The sequence below is a fragment of the Sorex araneus genome, chromosome X (assembly GCF_027595985.1).
Source record: "Sorex araneus isolate mSorAra2 chromosome X, mSorAra2.pri, whole genome shotgun sequence".
NCBI classification, from domain to species: domain Eukaryota; kingdom Metazoa; phylum Chordata; class Mammalia; order Eulipotyphla; family Soricidae; genus Sorex; species Sorex araneus.
The window spans coordinates 13,658,903-13,684,089 of record NC_073313.1 but is presented as its reverse complement, the minus strand read 5'-3'; the positions used below and the strand labels follow the sequence as shown (position 1 = coordinate 13,684,089).

The 25,187-nt window shown below is 43.7% G+C and overlaps 1 protein-coding gene across 5 annotated transcripts in view; it reads left to right on the top strand.

The window, feature by feature from the left end:
- GPM6B (glycoprotein M6B) overlaps positions 1-21,532 on the top strand; it is a 153,138-nt gene extending 131,606 nt beyond the window's left edge. For 3 of the 5 annotated variants that reach the window (XM_055119942.1, XM_004612191.3, XM_004612194.3), the window contains 6 exons: positions 8,529-8,715; positions 9,912-10,068; positions 12,905-13,076; positions 15,235-15,308; positions 16,605-16,670; positions 19,482-21,532. In XM_055119942.1, the coding sequence (XP_054975917.1) occupies positions 8,529-8,715; positions 9,912-10,068; positions 12,905-13,076; positions 15,235-15,308; positions 16,605-16,670; positions 19,482-19,631 (806 nt within the window). In that variant the 3' untranslated portion in view covers positions 19,632-21,532. Of the gene's footprint in view, positions 1-8,528; positions 8,716-9,911; positions 10,069-12,904; positions 13,077-15,234; positions 15,309-16,604; positions 16,671-17,996; positions 19,171-19,481 lie in introns of those variants that run through there. The other 2 variants (XM_004612192.3, XM_055119943.1) reach the window with 1 other exon arrangement.
- The last annotated feature ends 3,655 nt before the right edge of the window (positions 21,533-25,187 follow it).

The following is a 25,187-nucleotide window of genomic DNA, read 5'->3' as shown; positions in this document are numbered from 1 at the left end:
TTTTCCTCAAAGAAAACTCAATCTCTCACAGATGTGTAGATGTGGGGGGAGTGTTTAATTTAGTTTTTTTGGTCACACCTGGTGGTGCTCAGGGCTTACTCCTGGCTCTGTACCTGGAATTGCTCCTGACAGGGCTCAGGGAGCCAAGAGGATGCTGGGGATCGAACCCATGTCGGTTACATGCAAGGCAAGTGTCTTACCCTTTATATTATCTCTACAACCCTGGAAGGAGTGCTTTTTATGACTTTTTAATATATTTGTGGAATTCTTCCTTAATAACGTATAACATTTCAGCAAGAGGTGAATTCTTTAAGATTATTTGTAATGTGTGATCTGAAACCACATTAGTGAACTTTTTCTTCTTTATTCCATTAAAAGTCTGCTCTGTATGTTGCATTTTGATTGGCTCTATATTCAAAAATGATTATGTAACATCACAAATTTGGAAAATATTGGTTCTCTGAATTGTACAGATGCTCCAAATATTAACACATGTTATCAGAATACCATTACACTTTTTAATATTACCACCAGTTTCACTAAGGATTCTGTTAAATATAAGGAAGTTGATATGCTCGTTACAGTAGGTACAAGTTTAGAAAACTTGATTGGCAATAGATACAGATTTACTCTGCAATCCAAAGTAGAAGGTTCTTCTGAGGGCTTGAAAATGCTAATATCATTAATTTGCATGAAAATAGTTTTGAGAATCCCATAGAACCTATCAAATCATACTAAATTTGAGTGTTATACTTGCAGATACTGGAGGAGATCAATATTATCAGTTGTATTCAACTTCAAGGTAGCTTGATTTACTTTGAGAAAAATGCCAAATACCTAAGTCTGAATAACCATAGCTTGTCAGTCATTTCTTCAAGAAAAAATGGTTCCACAAAACACAACATCAAAAAACGTATGGTGCTAGTTGAGCTGGTAACTCTCTCACAAAAATTAAGGCAAATCATCATAGTCTGGCATGGATGCATTTTGCATCAGACAGAATCTTAAAGATATATATATATATATACGTATATATATATATATATATATATATATATGCTGAGATCTCAGAAAAAAATAGGATCTTTACTGTATCAAGCTGTTCCAGTTCTCTGGACCTGTCTTTTCTATTCTGATTGTTTCCTACAAGTATGTGGTATTAGGCATGTGCTGCTGCTTTGCTCACTTGTCGTGCCCCTGCCTGATGCCAACACATTGGCATCTTTACTGGACAAATGTGAAAGAAACATTTTGTGCTGTTATGGAAAGAGTTGGACCTAGTAGATAGTGCTCAGGGCTTACTCATAGCTCTGCACTTAGAGATCTTTCCTTGTGGTGCTCAGGGATATGACACGTGCTGCTTGGGATTGAACCCAGGTTGGCTGTGTACAATGCAAGCATCCTGTTGTACTGTTGCTCCAGCCCCCATTTTATAATTTTTAAATCAAAGTTAACATCAGGGATGTGGCTCAGTGGTAGAGCCCTTGCTTTGCATGTCTGATGCCCTGGGTCTTACCCCTGCACCCTCACAGCAAATAAAGAATAAAACAAGGTTAGACTTTTTATTTTAATATTTAAGAAAAATTAAGAATTTGGCAGCACCAGGCCAGGACTGTATGCTCTGATCTTAGAGGAAGTGACTAACACTGGCACAGTTGGCATTGAGTCCCAGCCTTTCTCAATGGATATGTAGTATGTGGCATGGTGCAACTGCTCCATAGCCTATAGAATCTTAAACAGCACCCTGGTCTCTGCCCACTAGATACCAGTAGCAACTGCTCCTGCAGTTGTCTCTAGACACTGCTGAATATCCCTGGGGGCACAGTCACCAGCATTGAACTCTGTTTTCTTAGACAATCAGAGAGATCAACATGCACTTTTGCTCCTCTTCATAGGGCTCTCTCCACCTCCTTTTCCTACTTGATGGTTGTTCTCAAGTCACCAAACTTGGTCACTTCTCCCTTTCTTTGTCACTTGGTGGCTCGTCAATAATCAGTAAAGTATCGAGGAAGCGGGAGGTTCAGAGAGCATTGTGTGTTTGAACGTGTTGGGGGGTGTTCCATTCATCCTAGGGGAAGATTCTGAGACCTTGTTCCTGTTGGCCCTCTTCTGCCAGCAGTAAATCTGCATCCTGGATCACAGACAACTTGGGGCAAATCACTGAGCCGTTATGAACTCATAGCCATGGCAACGGCCATCCACAAGGCCAAGGACAAAACACGTTTTATTCTGTTGTTCCGCACAAAAGGTTCTAAAGACGCTCAAGACAAGTGGCCTTTGAAAGTTAGTGGCATTGGTGCGTACTTCTCCCTACTGTGTGGTTTATATTTAAACCATTAGGCGCATAGACACAGGAGTTTTTGTGTGACTCAATGCCTAAAACTCTCTTTGGCCACAGAATGAGGCTATCTAAATGAAGGCTTAAGATATTATTAACCTAACAGAGGCTTGGGGTTGGTGAAATGTTGGGAATTGTTAGTAGAATGTGTCCCAAAGTGTAGCATTGATTTTTTTTTTCACATGAGCAGGTCATAGTCCTACCATAAATGCTTTCATTGTCTTTTCTGGTTCGCATGAACTGATATTGTAATTGCTGGTTAGAAGCTTGGGCAAACCCAATCTGTGGATTTCTTTGGAAGCATCTCTGGGGAAAGCACCCATCTTAGAAGCAGCATGGACTTTGGCAACGGGAAGCTATGCTGATACTAAGCACAAACTCTTCAGCTGGTCAGTCTGTGATTTTTCAGTTAGGGAACAGCAGAGTCAAAGCGTCACGACCTTTGGAGAACACACTCAGCACCCTGCCCTCGGGGACTGCCCTCCTGACCCTAAGCATGGCACCATAGCAATTTTCCTTGTGGCAAATTCTGAGGTTAACATTATGCAGAAAAATCACCCTAGTTATACTCTTTTCCAGGCAGCTGGATAGCTGGGACCACTTTGGCTTTCTTTGTTGCAGCCCCTGGAACTTACTGTTTGATTTACCAGTGGGCAGGGCATTATGGTCAAGTCTGAGGACCACCTCTTAGGGAGAAATCACAAACACAACTGGATATAAAAGCAGGCTCCTCCAACGGACTCAGATTACCCCACTTGCACCTGGGTAAATGGGACTGGGGCCCAGAAATGGGCTTTTCAAATCTTGTGTGCACAAATCGCCCCCCAGAGGAGCTATTAAAATGTTATTTCTAATTCTGCTGGTCTTCGGTGGGACCCAAAAGTCTGCATTTCTCTCAAGTTCCATACCGACGGTGCTCAGATCAAAGAGTCCACAGCGCGTTCAGCTGATACATGTTCTACTCAGATCTTTTCTTGACCTCTGAAAGTTTTTACTGTTCTCCGATAAAAGCTACCGCATCTATCTCGGGCTCCTTTGAGCTACAGACCTCTCTATCAATCACCTGCAGGGGTCCCGCCCTCAGCGTGACACCCAACCCACTCTAATTCCACATGTCCACAAACCAACGTCTTTGTCCTTAAAATCTAACCCTCTTCTGATCAACCCTGGAGCTCTGGGAAAAACACAGTGCTCATTCAATTATATAGGCCAGGCCTCATGCATCCTTGGCACCCACGCGGGGCAATCCAGCCCCACTACCACAATCCACACTGAATCATACCCGTTTGACATTTCCACATCTCAGAGGTATTAATTTTTGTGCTGTGTCATTGCAGTGGGTACCTACTCATTTGCATATCAACTAGATCCCTTCACATCAGCCAGGGCAAGCTTGTGCAAAGCCATGTTGTGGTTTAAAATGCTCAGCGGGGGGGGACTAGCAAGGTGGAAAAGGAATTAACGCATGCTTGCCTTGTATATGGCTGACCCTGGTCTGATCCCTGGCACCACATAGTCCCCTGAGAACAGCCTGACAGTAACCCCTCTGCACTGAGAGGTGTGGTCCAAACACCCCCAGAAAAGAAATGTTCACTGCTTTCACGTAGTTCTGAGGATAAAGTCCAGATTCCTTCAGGCAGCTGAGAAAGCTCTGAGAGCTCTAGCTCTGAGGAAGCCTTCCTGCGTTCCTGGCCTCTCCACACTCCCTTCACAACTGTTCTCTCTGTTCTATCTTCTTCCAGGCTCAGGAAAGCAGCCTGCTTTTTCCACGGGGTTTTTGTTGCTGCTGTTAGGAGCATGCTATATAACCCATCTTCTCTCCCTTTACAAAATGAACTCTAATTTTGAAGCCATCTGTTCTTGCCCATTTGTCCTGTAGACTGTAAACTCCATTACCATGTAGACCGTGCTCCTCTTAACTCATGGTAGCTTTTAGTCAAGTCCCCAGTGCCAAACTCAAAGCATAGGACCTCAGAGACAAACTTGTGAGCATTGACTGTTCACTAATGAATGAATTGGAATGAGGGAACAGCTGTTCCCTCTTCTTAATGCCGTCATCCTCACCTATAGCTGTCTCACTGAGTAACTGATGGCTTCCATTAAACTAGTGCTCTCTGACACTCCAGTACCGAGGTGCTCATAAAATAGGGTTCTTGGGAAACCTTTCTCTCATTTGAGGAAGTGGAAAGCAATCTTCCTATGAGCATTTGTTAACTGCTTCTTTGAAATGAGCTATGGAACAATACCGGTCCTTTGATTTTGATGAGTACAGATTTTAATAATTGACTCATTAGCAATGGATGGTTCATTATAGTCTGATATCTAATAACTTGAAGAGCACTCTTTCATGGATTTGTCCAGTTTTTATGATGCAGCAAAATTCTGTGTAAATAGTGCATAATATTTTGGACTTCAACTCTGATTGTAGGGCAAAAATCAACTGTGCAATTTGTAAATGAACAGGTATAACTGTGTTCCAATAAAACACTCCTTATAAAACCTTTGTCTAGGAGCAGTTTGCTGACTTAAGAGAATTAAGCTTTGACTCTATGATGGATACCACAGTGAGTAATTACTGTTCTGTTTCAGAATGAAGAAGTCATTCAACGTAGAACATTGCTTGTCCCTTCATACAGCGTTAGATGGTTGCCGTACTTAGGAGAATATGTTAGGCAAGGCAATGTTTGCCATTCTAGGCTGTATTTCTAATACTAAAATGAGACAAAAATGCTTCTATGTGCATATAAGGAGATCCTTCCATATAAATACAGTCAAGGTTGGTTCCATAATTTCCTGGCCCATTGGAAAATGAAAATCCAGACATTCTTGTTTAAAAAGTATCAAGAATTTCAAGATGACAATGGCAGAGCTTTAAAACAAGTAGAGCTAAAAAATTAAAAAAATAAAACAAGTAAAGTTCCATGAGACTGCACAGGCCACATGCCATCAGGCAAACCTGAACTCCACTGCCACCTCTATCACATGCATACCCACATGTTAAGTCATAAATACTGTTTATGCAAGGGTATTAACAGTATTGATTTCATTGGTTGGGATTGCATTCGGATCTTTTTTCACTAACACTGGACAGTATTTTTGGTTTATCTGACATATTGTGTGACATATGACCAAACTTCCCAGTGTTATCTTTCATACTGTGGATAGAGATAGCTTCTGACATTGATGGCCCAGAAGGGACAGATCTATCTGTAGATAGTTGGATACTTAGGCAATTGTATCCAGCAGATAGCTGGTCAACAAAGCCAGATAAGTTCTGTATCCAGCTATTGTTCTCCAGAGATTTTTCCCATGTTGTATTCCACAAACTTTTACTCACATTTGCCAGTGAAGTCTTAAGATAAGTTTTATCTGTGCATGTGGAACACTAACTGATAACAGAGTTCTTACAGCCTCAAGTAAAACCATCAACTACAAACATCAGAGCACCTGTATCTGCATAGAGAATGTAATCCATTGATGTGACTCCCCCCCCCCCCCCCCGCCAAATCATGCATCCCTGGTGATGCCTGTGATAATAAAACTAGACTCATAGGGTGGGGTACTTGAAATCCTTGAAAGATAAATTATAGGGAAACTTCAGCTTTGTTCTAGCAGCAAGTGTGGGGCTGAGGAGCATTCAACTAGGCTCATTTATCTTTCTGAGCCAGGGAACAGCTCTGATATTTCTTTAGAAAGCAGCACAATGCTGTAGCTCTTTGGATGAAAAGACATGTGCTTTGAAGTGGCCACTGTGGATTTGGAATGATGTGTTCTATGTTGGAGGGCAAGTGTGCTCTGCCATAACATCTAACCCCAACTTCAAATGATGAGAAAGGATATGAGTTTATTAATAGATACGTAACCCAAATATACAGAAACAAAATTCTGTTTGTGTATTTTGCATACTACATCTTTCTGTTGAAAGCTTTTTCTGACCCATCTCCAGTAGACATGATGTTTCTTCTCTCCTCCTCTCTCCACACCCATCTGGGACCGCAAAGTCTACATCTGAACCCTGATTCTCCTGTACTATAACTGTTACCTGGATGTCGCGGCATGACAGTGTTCTCCTTGGAGACCAGAAACAAAAGCCCCAAGCCCTCTTAGTTCATATTTATATCTGCAGTGCCAAGCACAGTGCTTAACACCCAGTGTTCAAAAAGTACTAAATTGATGAAGTTCAAAATCAAAATCAAAGCTTTGCTTACATTATATGAAATCCAATGTGTGACAAGTCAAAATGTGTCTTCCAAAGCAGTGTTTTGCAGTGATCAAACTTTCTGTCTACCTGGTCCAACACACTAGCATATGTGGCTGTTATGTATGAAGGATATGGCCAATGTCGCCAAGGAACTGAATCCCTGCCTGAATTTTTAATAAGTCTACCATATGTTCTAGTGGCTACCATGTGGGACAGAACAGTCCCCAGGCCACATGTCTCTATCCACTTAGGACCAGATGTCACAGTTAGCCAGGGAATTGGGCACGCATCTTGGTCATATAATCATCAAGGACATATAATAGGGGTGGTGTGGCTGACACAGCATATATATACCTGTTGCTCTTTATGTTGTGGATCCTGCTGAGACTGGGAGTTTTTATTTCTCTTGGTTTGGAGACTGGAGAGAATTTTGGCTCCTTTCCTACATACTTTTGACCACAGCCTCCAGGTGACACCACAAATAATGTGGAATATTCCTCCTTGTTCACAGATCTGTATTATCCCAGGCTCCTAACGACACTTGCTAGCTTGCTAGTGAGTGTGAACCCTATGCAATTCTGTATCCCATAAGTCCTTTTCAGGGAGAGGGCTCTGCGTGAAGCCTTAGCAGATCTTTTTTATTTTCCAATGGACTGATGAGAAATCTGGCAATGAGTTTGTGGTTGCCTCATATGGTGGGTTTAAGCAAATGTTAGTTGAGAATGGGATTGTTCATCAAGAGGGAAAACACTTCTCCAATGCTTCCTGCTAGCTGGCCATTGTCTGGCCACTGGAACAGACTATTTCGGCAGGGGCAGTGACATGATGCAAAGTGCTTACCTTGGAGTCATGAAATGCTCTTGACTGTGGTTTAACATCAGGATGTGTTCACACCCCACTTTTCTTTTGTACAACTGGATGATATAAATGGAAAGGGAGGCCAGGAGAGCCTATCCCGAGACCAGCTCTCTTCCACTGAAAAAAAATGCCTCCAGTTGAAAATGTTATCTGGCTTTCTCCTGGGGGAGAGGGCTGTATATGGACATCTCAAGAAAAATCTGCCTTTAAAGAATTTAGTCTGACTCTTCCTAAGGGAAGAGTGAATTGTGGCTCGCTCTCCTTCATTTCACTCCATGGATGCTCATTTTGTCTTTTTTGTTTCTTCTGTTTCCCTCCCCCTCTTTGACTACTTGAATGTCACTCACCAGATCTGGGATCTTACTCTGAACATATGTTGGGGAAGGGGGCAGATGGAAGCTGGGAGGAGGAGGTGGAAAGGGACTGTGAATTAAGGGAGGGTGCTTCCTGGGATGGGGGTGATATTTTTATTTAAAGGTCAAGGTAATTTCTGATATGAATTTGAATGAATTTGAGTGGACCCAACTGAGTGGAACTTGGTAACTGTACCTGAGGACCAAAGTACCCAGCACCTTTCCAAAAATTGTTAGTTTTTGGAACCCAACCACATATAATGACTGTATTTGATTCTTCTGGTTGCCCAGTAGGTCAAAGGCTCAGAGGAAACCATGGGTCACTACAGAAATAGGTGTACTTGAAACCCCCCAAAATTGAAATTTGTGGAATTTGACTCTCTTTCTTCACAGAAGCGCTGCTTCCCTGGTGTCCTCTCTTTTGACCCTCACTGGAATGGCTGCTCCTCATTGTCACTTGAGTAGGGATGACCGCGCCCCTGCAACTCACAATCAGAAAGCTCTAGAACTGTGACATCTTCCATAAGTTGTTATCAGTTGCTCTGCCACTCGTTACCCTTCTAGACTCTGAGCAAGTTACAGTCCGACTTGGAGCCTCCGGGTCCTGGCCATCAGAATGGGAGATGACAACTTCCCCCCACCCCCCGGCCTTTGGGAGGTTGAGCTGTTGGCCACAAAGCATGTGTGGGAGGAGGGAAAGGAGTGCCTTCTCTGCTAGAAGAGGTGGTCCTGAGTCCCACAGACCCCTGACAGCTGCATCTTCTCTCCTTGGGTTCAGGTTGCTTTGAGTGCTGCATCAAGTGTCTGGGAGGAGTCCCATATGCCTCCCTGGTGGCCACCATCCTCTGCTTCTCTGGAGTCGCCTTGTTCTGTGGCTGTGGGCATGTGGCTCTTGCGGGTACTGTGGCGATTCTTGAGCAACACTTCTCCACCAATGCCAGTGACCATGCCCTGTTGAGCGAAGTGTGAGTATCTGTTTCCCTGAATGGGTGGATTGGAACTGCAAGTACCCTAAGTTCTGGAAAAGACTGAAATATGCTCTCCTGGCTGAAAACTGATGCCATCCTGGAGCTCACTACCCACAAATAGAAAAAAGGCACATGGGAAAAGAAAAAGGGAAGGAGTGCAGGGGGTGCCACCCACCCTGGATGGCCACTCATCACACTAGCTGTGGAGGCTGTGGCAAGGTGACCAGTTGCTCCCAGAGAACGGTGCCATCTATTGTTCGTGGAAGTGACTGCCCCTGTAACAGTAGAAATCTTTCCGAGGACCTACCCCAAGTCCATAGGAACAGTTTGAGATCTATGATCTCTGGCAGGAGCACAGACCCCAGGGCATGCCCCAATCCTGAAAAGGCCAATTCCTGGGCGTTAGCTAAAATCTCTGCCTTCTCATTCTTGGATCCTTGACGTCTCAAACTCCCAGGAAGCTTTAGGAAGTCTCCGTTTCCAGGCTTCTCCCTAGACCTCTGGGAAGAAGGCCCCAGTACCAGATGATACCAATGAAAGGTCAAAGTCATCTGGGCCTCTGGTGGCCTTCATAGGACAAAACTAGTTGTGAGTGAATTTTTTCTGAATCTCAAACTTACCCGCCATATTAGCACTTTGGGAGCAAGAATGCCAAAGCAAAATCATCTGCCCAGGTTGCTCCTGAATTCAAGCAGCCCTTAGTACACGCTTAGGGCTTTTATCGGAATGCCACTCAGCACCAGCTCAATAGGATGGCATTTTGATAGGGTGGAAAGGACATCTTGTCCTTTGTTTTTTAATTTTTGATTGTGGTGACATTGGTTTACAGGATGGGATGACTTAGGGGTACAATTTCAAAGTACATGACCAAACTGCACCCCTTCGAAGTACATGACCACACTGCACCCCTACCCAAAATCACATTGTCCTTTGGACAGGAGTTCAGTTTCTGCCAGTGGCTCGGTACACTGGGGTGCATCCAGGCTTGTTTCTGCTTACCTGCCAAAAGAGAACTTGCCAGTGTGAAAAGATTACAGCTGGGCTCGTCCCTGGTGCCAGGGCTCTTGGTGTTGGCCCAGAGTATCCCATGAGCCACAGAAGCCATCACCCCCAGGTTCTTCCTCCTAGAGGTCTGAAAACCATGGCAGCTCTCTGTGATGCCTTGACTTTCACTGGATGCCTTCTTTCCACAGGATCCAGCTGATGCAGTATGTTATCTATGGAATTGCATCCTTCTTCTTCCTGTACGGAATCATCCTGCTGGCTGAAGGCTTCTACACCACGAGCGCCGTGAAGGAGCTGCACGGAGAATTCAAAACCACTGCCTGTGGCCGTTGCATCAGTGGCATGGTGAGTCCAAGACGGTGGCTGGGCATGCCTCTGTGTGGTTGGCCTCAGGCCCAAGCCATAAGTCTTCCCAGTTTTCAGTTAATACACCAGATCTTGGTTCCTGCTGAGTCTGACCATTTGCTGGACAGCCTCGGGACTGCAGTGGGCATGTGCCTGAGGCACTGCCTCCAAGTGCAGACCTGAACCCTGGAAAGGACCAGGCCCACCAGCCTTGGAGCTAGCCCAATCTGGCAACCACATGGCAGGGAACCAGGTCAGAAAGGCTCCGAGAGCCAGGCTGAGGAGGAAAGTGCAGAGAGCTGAGGCTTCTGGGGACATGGAGGCTAGAGATGACAGGGTTGTGTGTGCGGAAGTAACGTTCAGGAAGGCACTCACTTTGAGGTTTGGGGAAGAAGGGGACCTGAGGAAAAGAAGGGGCCTTGGGTTGGGGGTGGTGGAGCCAGAGAAGAATTGTCAGAAAGTCAAGGAAGATCGTAGGGTTCCCAGAAGGAACTCCCCCAAAGGGTTTTGATAATTTGAGAGACCCTAAGGCCCTGTACCAAGGGAGATCTTAGCCCCCTAAACTGCCTTGCCCCTCTAGGCTCTGCCTGCTTTCCTGGGGTCGAGTGCTAGCAGGCCTCCTCCAAGTCCCAGGCCCCCTTGAGTGGCATTCGAGTTCCTCTAAGAAAACTATGTTCTTAAAAGAAATAACCTTCTGAGCTGAAAGCAGCTGTTGAAAGATTTCATTCGTTCTGGGTTTGACCCTCTCCAGCTCTAAAATTCCAAAGAGGAAACGGGTTGCACTCTGGTGTTGCTCACCGCACACGAGAGTAGATGACTCAGAAATACCCAGCCGCAAAGATGTTGATAAGGCTGCCGTGCAGGACAATACAAGAAAGCTCTATGTGGTTCGAGCAAATGGGAACTTTCACAGAGGGCTGGGGATATGGCCCCACGGTAAAGAGCACGTCTAAGTTCTGTTCGGGCACTGCCCCCCAAAATAAATTTTGTAGGGAAGAAGGCAACTCAAAAACAATACTGGGGCACATAGGGGAAACAGTAACGAACGCAAGGGTGTGCAGAGCACTGGCAGCTCAGTCGCTACCGGGGCAGGGGATTCCATCAGCCACTACCACAGACCACATGTTTGGCCTGAGCTGTGGTATGTTTTGGTATGCTCCAGGGGCCCCAGAACTGCAGTGGCTGCGTGTCCTAGGGGACTTGGAGGCAAAACTTACATTCACCCCTCACCACATTGCTACATTAGTTTCCTCATCTGCCCTAAACATCTCTCCCCTGCTCCTGTGGATAGATTGAACTGATACACACTCATGTAATTTTCCAATTTCTTGACAATTGAATTTGCATTCGTTTGCCTTTTAGCAAATATTAAAGAATGGTGGATGGTAAAGAGTACTGGAGAGGGGCTGGAGCAATAGCACACTGGGTAGGGTGTTTGCCTTGCATGCGGCCGACCTGGGTTTGATTCCCAGCATCCCATATGGTCCCCTGAGCAACCGCCAAGAGTAACTCTTGAGTGCAGAGCCAGGAGTAACCGCTGTGCATCGCCGGGTGTGACCCAAAAAGTGAAAAAAAAAAATACTACTGGAGATTGTGCTGGAGACTGTGGCTGTCCAGCCCCATTACCCTCTGCTACCTGTGGCCTCCAATACTGTGGTTCTGTTGAAAAGTCAAGGGGCTCCTTGAAAGTGCCCAGCCAGAAGGGTAGGTCACTGCTAATGGCCACAGCAACATGCTAAGCACAGACAGTTGCAGGAGGCGGAGAAGCCAAGTGAGCTCTAGATACCTCCCCACAAGGATCTAACAGAGCTGGGCCATGTTCACCGGAAGTCCCTCCCTGTTGTCAGGGCTGGAGGCGGCCATTACAGGAAGGGCTCTCTCTAGGGTTGTGCGTGCCAGGCCTGCCCTCTGCAGCACTTTTCCAAAGCTCTGTTGTGTTGTTAGAAGATCAGTATTATTTTGAAGGGTAAGTAAAAGAAAGTGGCGGCTTTGCATGAGTTTAGAAATGAAATTGCTAGCAGAGGGTAAATCAATGTCCTTGGAAAGAATGGGAAGGGGACTTGCTCTTACAGTTTGCTTGGGTGACCAACAGGAGGCAGTGACTCTGAGCCCGACCTTGGACCTTCCTGGAATCATCCAGGTATTGCCAGTACCACGGAAAGTTGGAATGTTCAAGGTCTTCAGCTGGGCTTAAAAATATAAAAGTCAAACTTGAATTCCAAACCCACACCCACACACTCTGTGGGCGCACATTCTGAAAATGTAAATACCACAATGGTTTTGAAGCAGCCTTTCAAAGTTGTCTGAAAATTGGTAGTCAGGGCGGAAGGGTATGAAGAAAGGAAAGCAATATGATTATATTCTCCCTGAAAACGCCTGTGGCAACGTGTGGGTGAGCACAAATTTTTCCTGAGCTGTTGCTTTGCTCGTGGAGCTGCTGTGAATTTTAAAGACGAAAGAAACTAGAGGGAAATGAGAATTTCATCAGATTCCCTGTGCATTAAGATGAGGTTCAAAGCTGTTTTAAACCTTTCATAATGGTTCAAATGGCTGATGCTTTTGGTAATTTTGCAGGGTCATAGAACTAGTGAAGCTCCTTTTCAGAGGGGTGGTGGGATAACCGTTGCTCCCAGAAGCCCTGCCTCTCCTGTACAATACAAGTTCTTTCAGAGAAGGACTGAGGGAAGTGCTCTCAGCTCTTCAAGCTGATGTTTAGAAAGACCCCCATGCGGGAGGGCCTCAAGGTCTCATGTTCGTGTTAAGGGAGGACCTGATGTGTCTCTGGGGGAGCCTGGCCAGGGCCAGTGACCCATCTTCCTGTTCATTTTTGGCTCAGTTCGTCTTCCTCACGTACGTGCTGGGAGTGGCCTGGCTGGGCGTGTTTGGTTTCTCTGCGGTGCCGGTGTTCATGTTCTACAACATCTGGTCAACTTGCGAAGTTATCAAGTCGCCCCAGACCAACGGGACAGCCGGCGTGGACCAGATCTGTGTGGATATCCGGCAATATGGTACCTCCTTTTAATGTTAACACTCGGGTGATGATTACTCAAGTGGGCCTTGGTTTCTGTGTGACTTCCTGGGCAGTAACCAAGCTGCCAATTCCTTTCTTCCACGAGAACAGCATCTACTGTACCTCACCATGTTTTCTAGCTGGAAACGTCACTGAGGTTTTCGAGTCCATAGCAAGACATTTGAATGACACCTTTGAGTAACTTAGAGCCTAGCATTTTGTAATGCAGTTCAACGATAAAGGACTTCCAGATAGCTACAATACACATTGTTTTTTCCCCCTGCAATTTCTTTTTTGTTTTGTGTGATCCAGAGTACCGCAGAGGGAACTGTGTAATCCAATTAGTTTGCAAGTACAGCTCTTGAAATCAGATCCTTTTTAAATGAGTCGTTGCTTCTATGACATCTACTCAGAAAAATAACATAAAACCCAGATGTATTTAAGTCATCCAAATGGAGTGGGAGTCTCGTTAAGAGGCAACTAAGGCCGGTCCATTGTGACAAGCTGAGTAGCTACCGCTCCTCCTGCCAATTAATTTGAGACTCGGACTTCCCTGGGAGAGTGAGAAGGCACCCTTCTAAGTAAGAGTTTAATTGGTGCTTCTAGCCAGAAGCAGCTCGGGGATGTGGGGGTGGTGAGGAATTTTCAACAAAACTGAAGAAATCACTTGTTTTAGAACTTTACTAGCAATAAGTGATTATGTTTGGTTTTTTTTTTTGCTTGTTTTTCTATCACGGCTTTCAGCCTTATTTGCACCATAATATTAAACTTGCATAAGACTGCCTTGGAGGAGGCAGAAAGATACTACAGGGGAAAGTGCTTACCTTGCATGCAGCCTAAACTGTTTGTTTCCTGGCACCTCTGATACCCCAAATATCTCCAGGAACAACCCCTGAGCACTGCTGGGTGTGGCCCAACACTCCCCCTCCCCACCCAAAATATGCCCCGAGACTACTTTCATAAGAACAACTGTTTTTTTTTTTTGCTTTTTGGGTCACACCCAGCGACGCACACGGGTTACTCCTGGCTCATGCATTCAGGAATCACCCCTGGCGGTGCTCCGGGGACCATATGGGATGCTGGGAGTCGAACCCGGGTTGGTCGCATGCAAGGCAAACGCCCTACCTGCTGTGCTATCGCTCCAGCTCCGAACAACTGTTTTTTGTAATGGATTAAAAAGTGAATCTCAGTTTGATTTTTAAAGGATTTATAAATAAATGTATATCATGTTCCTCTTCCTAATTACTGATGACAAAAATTAATAGTGAATATCTGTATATATTTCAATCTTCTGTTTTGGAGCCAGAGAGATCACTTAACAGGCTGAGTATATGCTTTGCATGTGAGAAGCTTATCAGATCTCTAGTACTTCATGAACCCCCAGGCAACACTGGGTGTGGCCCCTCCCCTCCAAAATGGTTTTATACTTGAACCCACTGACAATTTGGAGACACTTCATATGCCATAGGATTTACTCTTGGCCCATGGTAGTAATGGAAAATTGTTTTAAATCCTCCTTTCTTCTGGGAGAGGTGTCATAGATCTCTGCTGAAGGACCATGTTTATCTTCTTTTCAAATTTCCAACTGAATGCTCACGTCAAAAGAATGTCCATTACATTGCAAAAGACATAAAAAAACATAAAAACAATGCCATATAAAATAGTAACCCAAATTTTTGTGTTACATTCCAATAAACATATAATTCGTCAGGCTGCCATGACAATTTCTGAATATACATTCGATTGCAAAGTTAACTCGTGACAGGGAGGACACTAATGGAATTTGGGTGGCAAAGCCAAGGTTCTGGTGAAAATTCATCTGGCCTCGGAATGATTATTTTATACAGAAGGGTGAATTTACTTTAATTCAGTCACTCTAGGGAAACACGTAGCTTTGAAAATCACTTTTGAAGAGTATCAGCTCAAGCACACAATGCAGAGTTATCAGACTCTAATTTTCGTATGGACTAGATGATTTTGCTCTTACCTAGAGTCCAAGTGGGGTTTGATATTCCAAAATGCCTTTTCTGCAGAGGGCAGATTGGTCTGTCAATTGTCATCAATTGGCATGGCGTAGCATCTGATGGTAAGTAACTGGCATCTAAATATGAGGTCTGTAGATCATACTAAGAGGTTCCTTGGGCTTCCCTCTGCAGGCATCATTCCGTGGAATGCTTTCCCTGGAAGAATATGTGGCTCTGCTCTTGAGAACATCTGCAACACTAATGAGGTAAGCATCTCTCCCGCCCAAGGACTCTTGATCACTCCGTACATGAGAACAAGGAAAGGGGCTCTTTGGGATCAGGAATATGGCACCAGTGCTGGACCCACACAGGAACCCCAGGTTCAGTCCCCAACACCCCTGGGTGTGACCCAAAACAGCTTTCCTAGGTAGAAGTAGCAAGGGCTGAAATGCTAGTGAGGAAAGCTCTATTTTGTGGACTTGAAAAATGAATTATATGTAATCACCAATGTTTGGGCATTAGTAGCCTTCTCACGTGATCCAAGCCATTCAAGGAGGATCCCTTAGAATCAAGCACTGTCTTAGCAATCATTGGGGAGTGATCCCACTCCTTCAAATCTGAAAGCATTATGCTGATTTTTCTCTTTCCCCTTCAGACAGTAGAACATTTGTCAGAGGACAAACCTTAATGAATTTTCCTAAAAGAGATTTCCCTGCATTTAGGTTTGGTCCAAGTCATGGTTAACCATTTAAGTCTCCAGAGTGACATTGCTATTATTTCTTGTTTGCCTTAACTTCAAGTTTTTAGAATATTTTCAGGCATTGGCTTGTAGCTGTTTAGAGTGGAAAATTACTAAATGTAAGTGGAGTTTGCTTTTTTTTTTTTTTTTAGCTTTTTGGGTCACATCCAGTGATGCACAGGAGTTACTCCTGGCTTTGCACTCAGGAATGACTCCTGGCAGTGCTCAGGGGACCATATGGGATCCTGGGGATCGAACCCGAGTTGGCCGCATGCAAGGCAAACACCCTACCCACTGTACGATAGCCCAGTGAGTAGGGCATTTGCCTTCCATGCGGCCGACCTGGGTTTGATTCCTCTGTTCCTCTCAGAGAGCCAGGCAAACTACCGAGTATCCAGCCCACATGGCAGAGCCTGGCAAGCTACCCATGGCATATTCTATATGCCAAAAACAGTAACAACAAGTCTCACAATGGAGACGTTACTGGTGCCCACTGAAGCAAATCGATGGACAACCAGGATGACAGTGCTATGGTGCGGTGAAGTTTGCATAGTTAAGACAATCCTCACATGGCTTTGGGAAGTGGTGAGTTACTCAAATGAGTTAACTGGCTCCTACATGAGTTTGTACGTCAATCATTGAGATTAGCACAAAGCTCATGTCTGGTGCCAATGGGTGGTGAGGGCTGGAAAGTGGGCTGGAAAGGAAAATACACACGTGCCCCAGTTTTGCAAAAAGAGCTAGAGAAGAAAAAAACTGATACAGGATCATATTTCAGAGACTTGCAGTCAAATGCTGATGTAAATGCACCATTCTCTTCTAGTTCTACATGTCCTATCACCTGTTCATTGTGGCCTGTGCGGGCGCTGGTGCCACTGTCATTGCCCTGGTGAGTAGCAGCCTAGGACTGCCCTCCTGCAGTCTCTGTAATGACAGATTTCCCTTCCAGCTCTGGCCAGCCAGCCTACTGAAGCAGATTATTCTGTGATTCCAACTCCGTTAAGGTTATCTATGTAAACTTACCATGTGTCTAGATTGCAGGAAGTTCCAGTTGGCACAAAGTACAGGTAATGTGTTGGGATTCTATGGAAAAGAAGACCAGTGCCAACCACTTTTGACTGGAACTGGTATGTTGGCTTTTAGCCATTACTTTCCTGGCTAGTCATGGGTCAATGCTCATATGAAGCACTAATAATTTCTTGGCCAAGAAATTATTGTTTCCAAATGTCTGCATATATATATTTGTACAGTTGAGCTTGTCATGTGCGGTTGTTGTGTTTTGTAAAGTCTCTTCAAATACTGATTCTGTGAATACCAAGTCACTGCTCCTCAGGGAAATGAGCCCCTCTGGTCACAACCAACCTTGTGGCTTCTTCTATTTAAATACCACTTTAGAGAGAGAGATAGAGGGGAGGGGAGAGGGAGAGGGAGAGAGAGAATAGGATTAAGGTACTTTTGTTGTATGTAGTTGACTCAGGTTAGATCCTTGGCACTGCATATGCCCCCTCTAAGCGTGGTTGAGTCTCCCCCCTCCAATACAGTTCTTTAGTATAATTGCTTATTCAGTAACATTGAACCCATGGCCAATAGCATTCATGTGGATGAAGTTCATTTAGCACACATATCTTTTATGTAAGGCACCTCATGAGTTCTCATGCGTAGAAATTGGGGATACAAGAAATTTTAGCACCTTGGCAAATTCACAAATCTGTGCATGATGAGGATCAAATGTTTATGTGTAAATGTGTGTGCACATAAATGGATGACTTGACTTTGATGTCAAGAAATCTATTTTAGTAGAACAAGGGTATCAAAAAAGCTCAGCTGCTGGGAAATTAGTTCTTCGGCCCCTGGAAGAACACACCTGCTCAGCTGTGGTGGTGACCTGTTCTCTTGGCCAGGCCACAGACTGCAAGAGTTCGAATATCTGCTGAGCAGGCAATCTTGGAGGGTCAGGGGAGGGGGAAGGAGATGGGCAATTTAGCTTCATCTTTCTTCTGCTGACTCAGTGCTCTCCCTTGTTGAGGACTTACTCTGTGTGCATGAAATGAAAAAAAAGGCTATGCTAGATATGCAAATCTTCTGTTGAGGTGATAGTGGGCAATGGAAACCCCTCAGCTGTTAGCTGGCTCGTCCCCTGCCCAAGTTGAGAAGTGCAGTGGCCCCGACGCTCACTACCTGTGTCTTACTCTCCTGTTTTGTTCTCTTCCACCAGCTGATCTACATGATGGCTACCACATATAACTATGCGGTTTTGAAGTTTAAGAGTCGGGAAGATTGCTGCACTAAATTCTAAAATGCATAAGGCCAATAGGGCACTTTAGCGAGCTATAGACTATGTAGCGGGAAGCATCACTGACAGCCCAGACTAAAGCAGACTCTAGGTTTCTGCAGTTTTGTCACAGTCACTTGTATATAGCTCTAGTCACTGCAATTTGCATGGTAGATTAACAAAATGACTTACTATACCTGAATTATAAAACAGTGATATCTGGCTATTTCCACATTTTGAAGAGGAGTCAGTTAAGAATGGGCATGGTGAGCTTAAAAACTTAGAGAGACTGTGCACACGAAGTATTACAATTGGGGAGAAATACCAGAAGTTCTTGTTATTTTTGCTTGCTTGCTAACCAGTTCCAATGATGCCAGTGAAAACCCATACTGAAGATGAAATGGAAGAAAACCAGCTTAATCTGAATTTTATCAGGCTCTGAAAAATATTTTGCAAATCAGTTCTAAATTTAAGAATTTTTTAATAGTTCACTCTAAATTGCACCCTCCCTCCAGATCAGCTAGATGAAAACTGGAAGTAAAATTAAAAACCAACACTTGTTTTCTCAGCAAGAATTTTTTTAAGGCACAACATAAGCATTCCTTTCAGAACTCACAAAATTAACACCCTTAAATTGTTGTGCTTGGGAGAGTAGTAACTGATTCCTCATAGCCAGTTCTCAAAATGCATGTAAGACTTTAATGGAAAGAGACATTTGCTTTGACCTGAGAGTCTCAAATATGTTGAGAAGGAAATATAAGGTATAAGGAATTTGAGCTGTAGAATGATTTTGTAGGCAAGAGGAAGAAACTAAATAGGGAAGAAATAGCAGCCGCAGAGTGAGAATCAGACCTTTTGCATTTTGCGAAGCACAACAATGTCAGTGATGAGAGGAAAACCATCTTCACATTTTCAGTAGTGAAACCACGGAGACTTCACTCTTTTTAATTCTGGTTTTGACATCCACTTACTTATTTTTCAATGCTCAATATGTAGTTTTTATCATTTACTGAAACTTTGTTCACACTTTCAGGCCTTTGGGGAATGAATTTTTATCCACAGATAGGAAAGATCTTTGCATGATACTTATGTAAAAATAAAACATCGTGCCTCTGAACTTCCGAATTAGTCTTTAAAATTACTCTCCAATGGTAAAAAAGCACCCTCTCGTACTTCATGTTTGCTTTTTCTTAACAATAACCTTAGCTGTTTTTGCAAGTTCATTATGTTTGTATACTAACGTTCCTTCGGCCTTTTAATACTAAGCACACTAGTAGAGCATGCTTCCCATGTGTGATCCTGATAGCAGAATGAACATTAATCCAGAATAACCTCCCCTCGTCCAGATAAAGACTGTCTAATCTGACTAGCAGCTGGCTTTTCCTTCTGACATGCTCACTAGCCATCATGCTCACCCTTCTTTTCCAGATCCACTTCCTCATGATACTGTCTTCTAACTGGGCTTACTTAAAGGATGCGAGCAAAATGCAGGCTTACCAGGATATCAAAGCAAAGGAAGAACAGGAACTGCAAGATATCCAGTCTCGGTCAAAAGAACAACTCAATTCTTACACATAAAGTGTTTGCCAGAGTGTTATCGCCGACGATCTGACAAATCACCACACAGCTGCTCTGCAGTACCGATGTGTATCCCACCAAACTAACATAGAAGTACAAACACTTCACTGTCTATCTCACGCTGCTGGGATGTATTTCTAGGGAAATCTTCCAGCAGGTAAATCTTTTTCTTTAGAACAGATCTTGGAGGTTTCATTCGAGCCATTTTAAAAGGCAACACTTTGACAAAACGATTGTTCATCCCTTTGAAATTTGGGGCATGCTCAAGTACATTGCTCGGGTACTCCCCCCACAAGAAAATGGGAATATGACAAAACTTGATAGGGACCCACCACGTGCCAGCATCAAAAGATGTGAACATGAATTTACACACACCCCACCTGTGTTCAAATATATATCTACACAGGACATAAAAGTGCACTGGTGTGCAATTAATTCCACTTCTGACAGCTGACATTTATTCAACTTTGGCTCATCCAAGAGATTAGGATTCTTACAATTGACTTTAAGTAGCTGACTCCCCAAGTCCAGGGCACGTTACTTGCTCCATAACACTAACATGAGATACCATAATTCTACTACACCTATCATTGAAACTGGCTTGGTTCTGACTCATTGACAAGCTTTCCTGAACCAATTTTATAACAAATTTCACTTTTAAAATGGCCCTGTTTTCATTCTTCTGGGGAAATGTCAGCTTTGCCTTAATGAATGTTTGCTTTCAATTTCTACTTAATTACAATAAGAGATCCCAAAATCCTTCATACAATTTTATCCCACAACTGTTTTTCTTAAGAGTGTTACCTTATTAAAATGACCACCATTGTAAACCAATTTTACGTGGTCTGAATAGTGAGTTTACAGTTTCATACCAACAATCTAAAACCTAATTACAGAAAGACCACAGACCTCCTACTTTTATAGACTTGAATACTTAAATTAGGGTTGGTATTTATTTCACCTTTTCTTCTCTAGACCTTTGTTTCCTGGCATAATAAACTTCAATGTTCAGCAAAAACAAAACAACAAAAAAATAACAAAAACAAAAAAAAATAACAAAAAAACCTGCTTGAGTTTTTAAGCCATTTTCAAAATAAATTTGCCTTCTAAATCATTGTGTTTCCAAACATTGACTATAGGTATTGGGTATTAGTGATGGTAAACTTTGTGTTGTTCTTTCTGAAATGATACATATAACTGTCGGGTGCATCAGTGCTTTTTAAGGGGGCTGCATAATATAGGATTAACTATGTATATTCATGTTAAGAATTAACTTGTGGTTTGGCTGTTTCCTGGATTTTAAAACATATACACGTGCAGAAATGTATTAAAATGAAAGGAAGCATACTTTATAGCAAGATACTATTAAAATTGAACATCAAGTATAATATTTCCTTTGGGCTCTTTTTGTTGTTGTTAATGCCTAAAACTGCTTATTTGGATCTTGACTATTTTGTTTTCATTGGAAGAAGCTCTCTTCTGTGTAGAACAGTGGTTCCGGATTAGCTTGGTGCTTTGTTTTCCTGTTGCATGACACTTACATATTTTTTCCAGCAGTGGAGGTGCTGTTAGAGTCCAGTGTTCTAGAAGATGCAGCGTCTAAAGCCTAATTTTACTTTTCTAATTCTGGTAGCTATTACCAAGAATTTCTGAAAGTCTTGTTTAAGTAGTCTAATATTTTTTATGTAAAGAGCATTAAATTTTGCTATGTATAAATTTTTGTAACCTAACAGTGAATCAATATTTTCTATCAGTGCCAAGGGCTTCTGTAGTTCTATTCAAGTGTTACAATAAATATTTGTAGATAATAGTCAATACTTGTGTATGCTTATTTTAAAGATATATTTAGGTGGAAATAGCTGTGGATGTACTAAGAGAAATGAAATAAAATTATAGCTTCATTCACTTGCCTTCTTACCATACATAAATACTATCTTTCTCTGTCCTTAGTATGGTGTCGTTTTTAAATATGTGTACTCAAGGGGACACATTTGTATGGAAATCGAATTTATGCGTGCAATGTTTCATTTCTGACAAAATGCCTCTTTTAAAGTAAGCAATCTGAGAAAAGACTACCCCACTGGGCTATATTTTACACAAAGCACCAAAACACTTTACAGTCCTCAGTGAAAGGTATGAAGTTTTTTGTCCCGTTTTAACAAACAGACCAAGGGAGTAACACAAAGCTCAAGTTCAAGAAAAGTACAGACAACGAGGAACTTCATAAAGGTCCACGTTCCACTGACTACTGACATGCGCAAAGTAGTAAAGTTAACTGAAAGAAGATGTTGTCAGGAATAGTTTTGAAAAACGAGTTCTTGGGGCCAGAGCGACAGTACAAGTAGGGCACGCAGACAACCGAAGTTCGATCCCAGCAGCCCAGCAGCCCATCCTCCAACAGTGCCAGGAGTAATTCCTGAGCGCAGAGGCAGGAATAACCTTGAGCATCACCAGGTGAGGCCCAAAAACCAAAAAAAAAAAAACCCCACAAAAATCTATTTCTTATAGTTAAGGTTCCCATTCTCCAAAGTAGCAGAATAAAAGTTGCGATTTAGGACTCCGTATAGAGTCTGTTTAAATGACTAATTTGCTGGCGTGACGAGGCAGCTAGGTTTCCTGTGTGTGACCTTTCTGAGTAAGGACCGCTGCATTCATGTTGACACATCGCCGCTGCTAATGAGGCGCTGAGTCAGATCAGACCATCACCCTTCACCCTCCCTTCATGCCTGGCAAGAGAACAGGCAGGAGCCCAATTAGTAGGCTATGTGCCACATTACTTAATACTTTCTGTTGAGCATTTTGTGCAATTATTTGTTAAATTGAGTCACCTAATAAGCCATGTATAAATCATGGCCAGATAAGATCAAATGCCTCTGTCTTAATTGTCAGAGTCCTGCCACCAAAACTGCAGATGAAGTAAATATTTTTCTTCCTTTAGTGACACCTTCTGGTGTGTGTGTGTGTGTGTGTGTGTGTGTGTGTGTGTGTGTGTGTGGTACCAGGAATGGAATCCTGGCCTCAAACATGTAAAGAAGGCTCTTTACCACTGAGCCTGCCCCTGAAATGTTTGAGGGGGTGAAAACAATGTCAAAATTACAGGGAAGAGACCCTCCCATTAAAAATATAAAATAAAGTTGATTAAAAACGAGGACCAGGGTCCTAGAGCGCGATTACAGGGAGTAAGGCGCTTGTCTTGCATGCCGCTGCCCCATTTGACCAGCACCGTGTATGGTCCCATCAGCACCACCAGGGGTCACTCCTGAGCCACGTATGGCCTCAGCTTGCCCAAACTGAGGTCCAAAGTTTCCACAATTTTGAAAAAAATTCTTCTATGGTTTATACTGCCATGATCTTCACTCATATTTAAAGGAACCCATTTTGTTAGTAGTATCTTTCTTTTGTTTGGGGGCCACAACCAGCAGTGTTCAGGGATCACTCCTGGGGTGCTGGGGATTAAACTCGGGTGGGCTGTGTGCAAGGCGAGGGCCTTAAAGCCACTTTGCTCCGGCCCCTGTTAGTAGTATCTTTTTCTAACTAAGGACATCCATCTCTGGCTAATCTGTTCCCGCATTTTTCAAACAGCATAAGTTTACCCTCTTTTTCAAAGAGAAAATCAGAGTAAGCAAGCAAATCTATAAAAGCTTTTCAGGAATAAAACAAAAAAAACACAAAGAGCAAAGTCAGAATTGGTAAAGAACATTATTTTTGCAAACTGAACTCAATCTTCATCACTCCTTTGATATTTATACTTTATTATACCTAAGAATCACTGGGGCCATTTAAACAGGGGCTGGGGGGAGGCTTGCAGAGGTGGGAGCAGGGGAACTCATTCTAGATCAGTGTTTCTCCGTTGGAGGCTGCAAGTGAAAATCGCATAAAGCGGGGCCAAGCAGTAGAACAGGGGGCAGAGGAAGGAAACAAAGGCAGAAGGGAAACACAGTCAGAAAAAGGTTGAGAGACACGGGTGCAGCTATAACTTTAAAGAACTTTAAATCATTAGAGAATTAAGTATTAAGAACACTGGTCTGTGGTCAGAGGACTTAGCTCAAATGGTGGGAACAAATGCTCTGCATGCTGGAGCCCTAAGGCCGGTCCCTAGCACCACAAGGTCCCCTGAGTGCCACTAGGGGTGTCCCCCCCAAACAACAAAAAAAATACAGCTCAGAATTTGTTGACCCAGAGAAAAATGAAGTTACCAAAACTAAAGCTAGAAAACCCAGTATACAATGAGTTGTTTCGACCGGGCTTTCTCTTTCCACTAATGACCCATTTCGCCCAAGGGATACAACTCAGGTGAGTGCCGACAGAAACACCTGGAATTGTTTGCAATCATTGTGCTTTCGGGAACCTTTTCCTTTTGTCACGTTTTCTGCAACCCCTGTATTCAGTTACAGAAGTACCACTGCTGAAAATATAGCTTAAGAAGCTAGGCCTTAGGGGCTGGAGAGAGTATTTGCCTTGCACATGGCTGACGTGGGTTCAATTCCCGATTCCATATGGTCCCCTGAGCACCATCAGGAGTATCTCCTTAGTACCAAGAGTCAGGAATAAGCCTTGAGCATTGCCAGGTGTGACAACAGCCCCCCCCCAAAAAAAATTAAACAAAACCAAAAAACGCCAATACACAGGGGCTGGAGTGATAGTCCAGCAGGGAGGGCGTCTGCCTTGAACGTGACTGACCTGGGTTCGATTCCCGGAAGCCTATATGGTCCAGTCTGCCGAACACCACCAGGACTAATCCCTGGGTGCAGAGCCAGGAGTGACCCCTGAGCATCGCCAAATGTGACCCAAAGTGTCAAATAAAAAGAAGTCAAGACAAACAAAAATCTAGTGAGTAAAAAGCTGAGCCATTTCAGAAAGTGTCAAGATGCTCCCTGGGGCTGAAACATTGGCAGAGGAGTCACCTCAACTCAGCATCCACAGTGACTCCAAGTGTAAGCCACACGGAGCAGTCCTCAGGAAGGACTCCAGGGAGCACTGAAATAGTCTCACGTGTCAGGCAAACAAGCCTCACGTGGGAACGGGACAGACAGACCCCCCTCTAAGCCCAGCCCAGCAGACCCACACAGTCGCAATGGGGAGGATGCCCAGCATCTCCCTGCAGAAAAAAAGGAGTTCCACCACCGTTTGTTCCTTAGGTTTGAAAGCTTGAGGGTTGGGCCTCCCAAAATACCTAGTCGTAAGGCCGACGGGCAGATGTCCATAAAAGCCCTGCAGTGCTACCAAACACTTCTTTCCGACGGTTGGGTTCCCAGTCCTAGACTTTTCCTAAGAAACAGTTGGTGTGGAGTTCATGCCCAATTCAATCAGCTTAACCAATGGCTGAATAAATAGCAGTATTCCTACATTTAAAAAATTTTAAAAATAGTTGGACATCTCTAACACCACTGCCTAAGTTCTGCTTCGGATTCAGCACAGGGAGGGGCTAATGCTGTCACCCTCAGACCGCTAAAGCCCGGCGCTCAGCCATCTACCCACCTAGCTCACTCCGAGCCATGACCATCTCCCACGGAAGCTGCTTCAGCAGCTGCTGCTCACATCATCGCATGTCCCTGG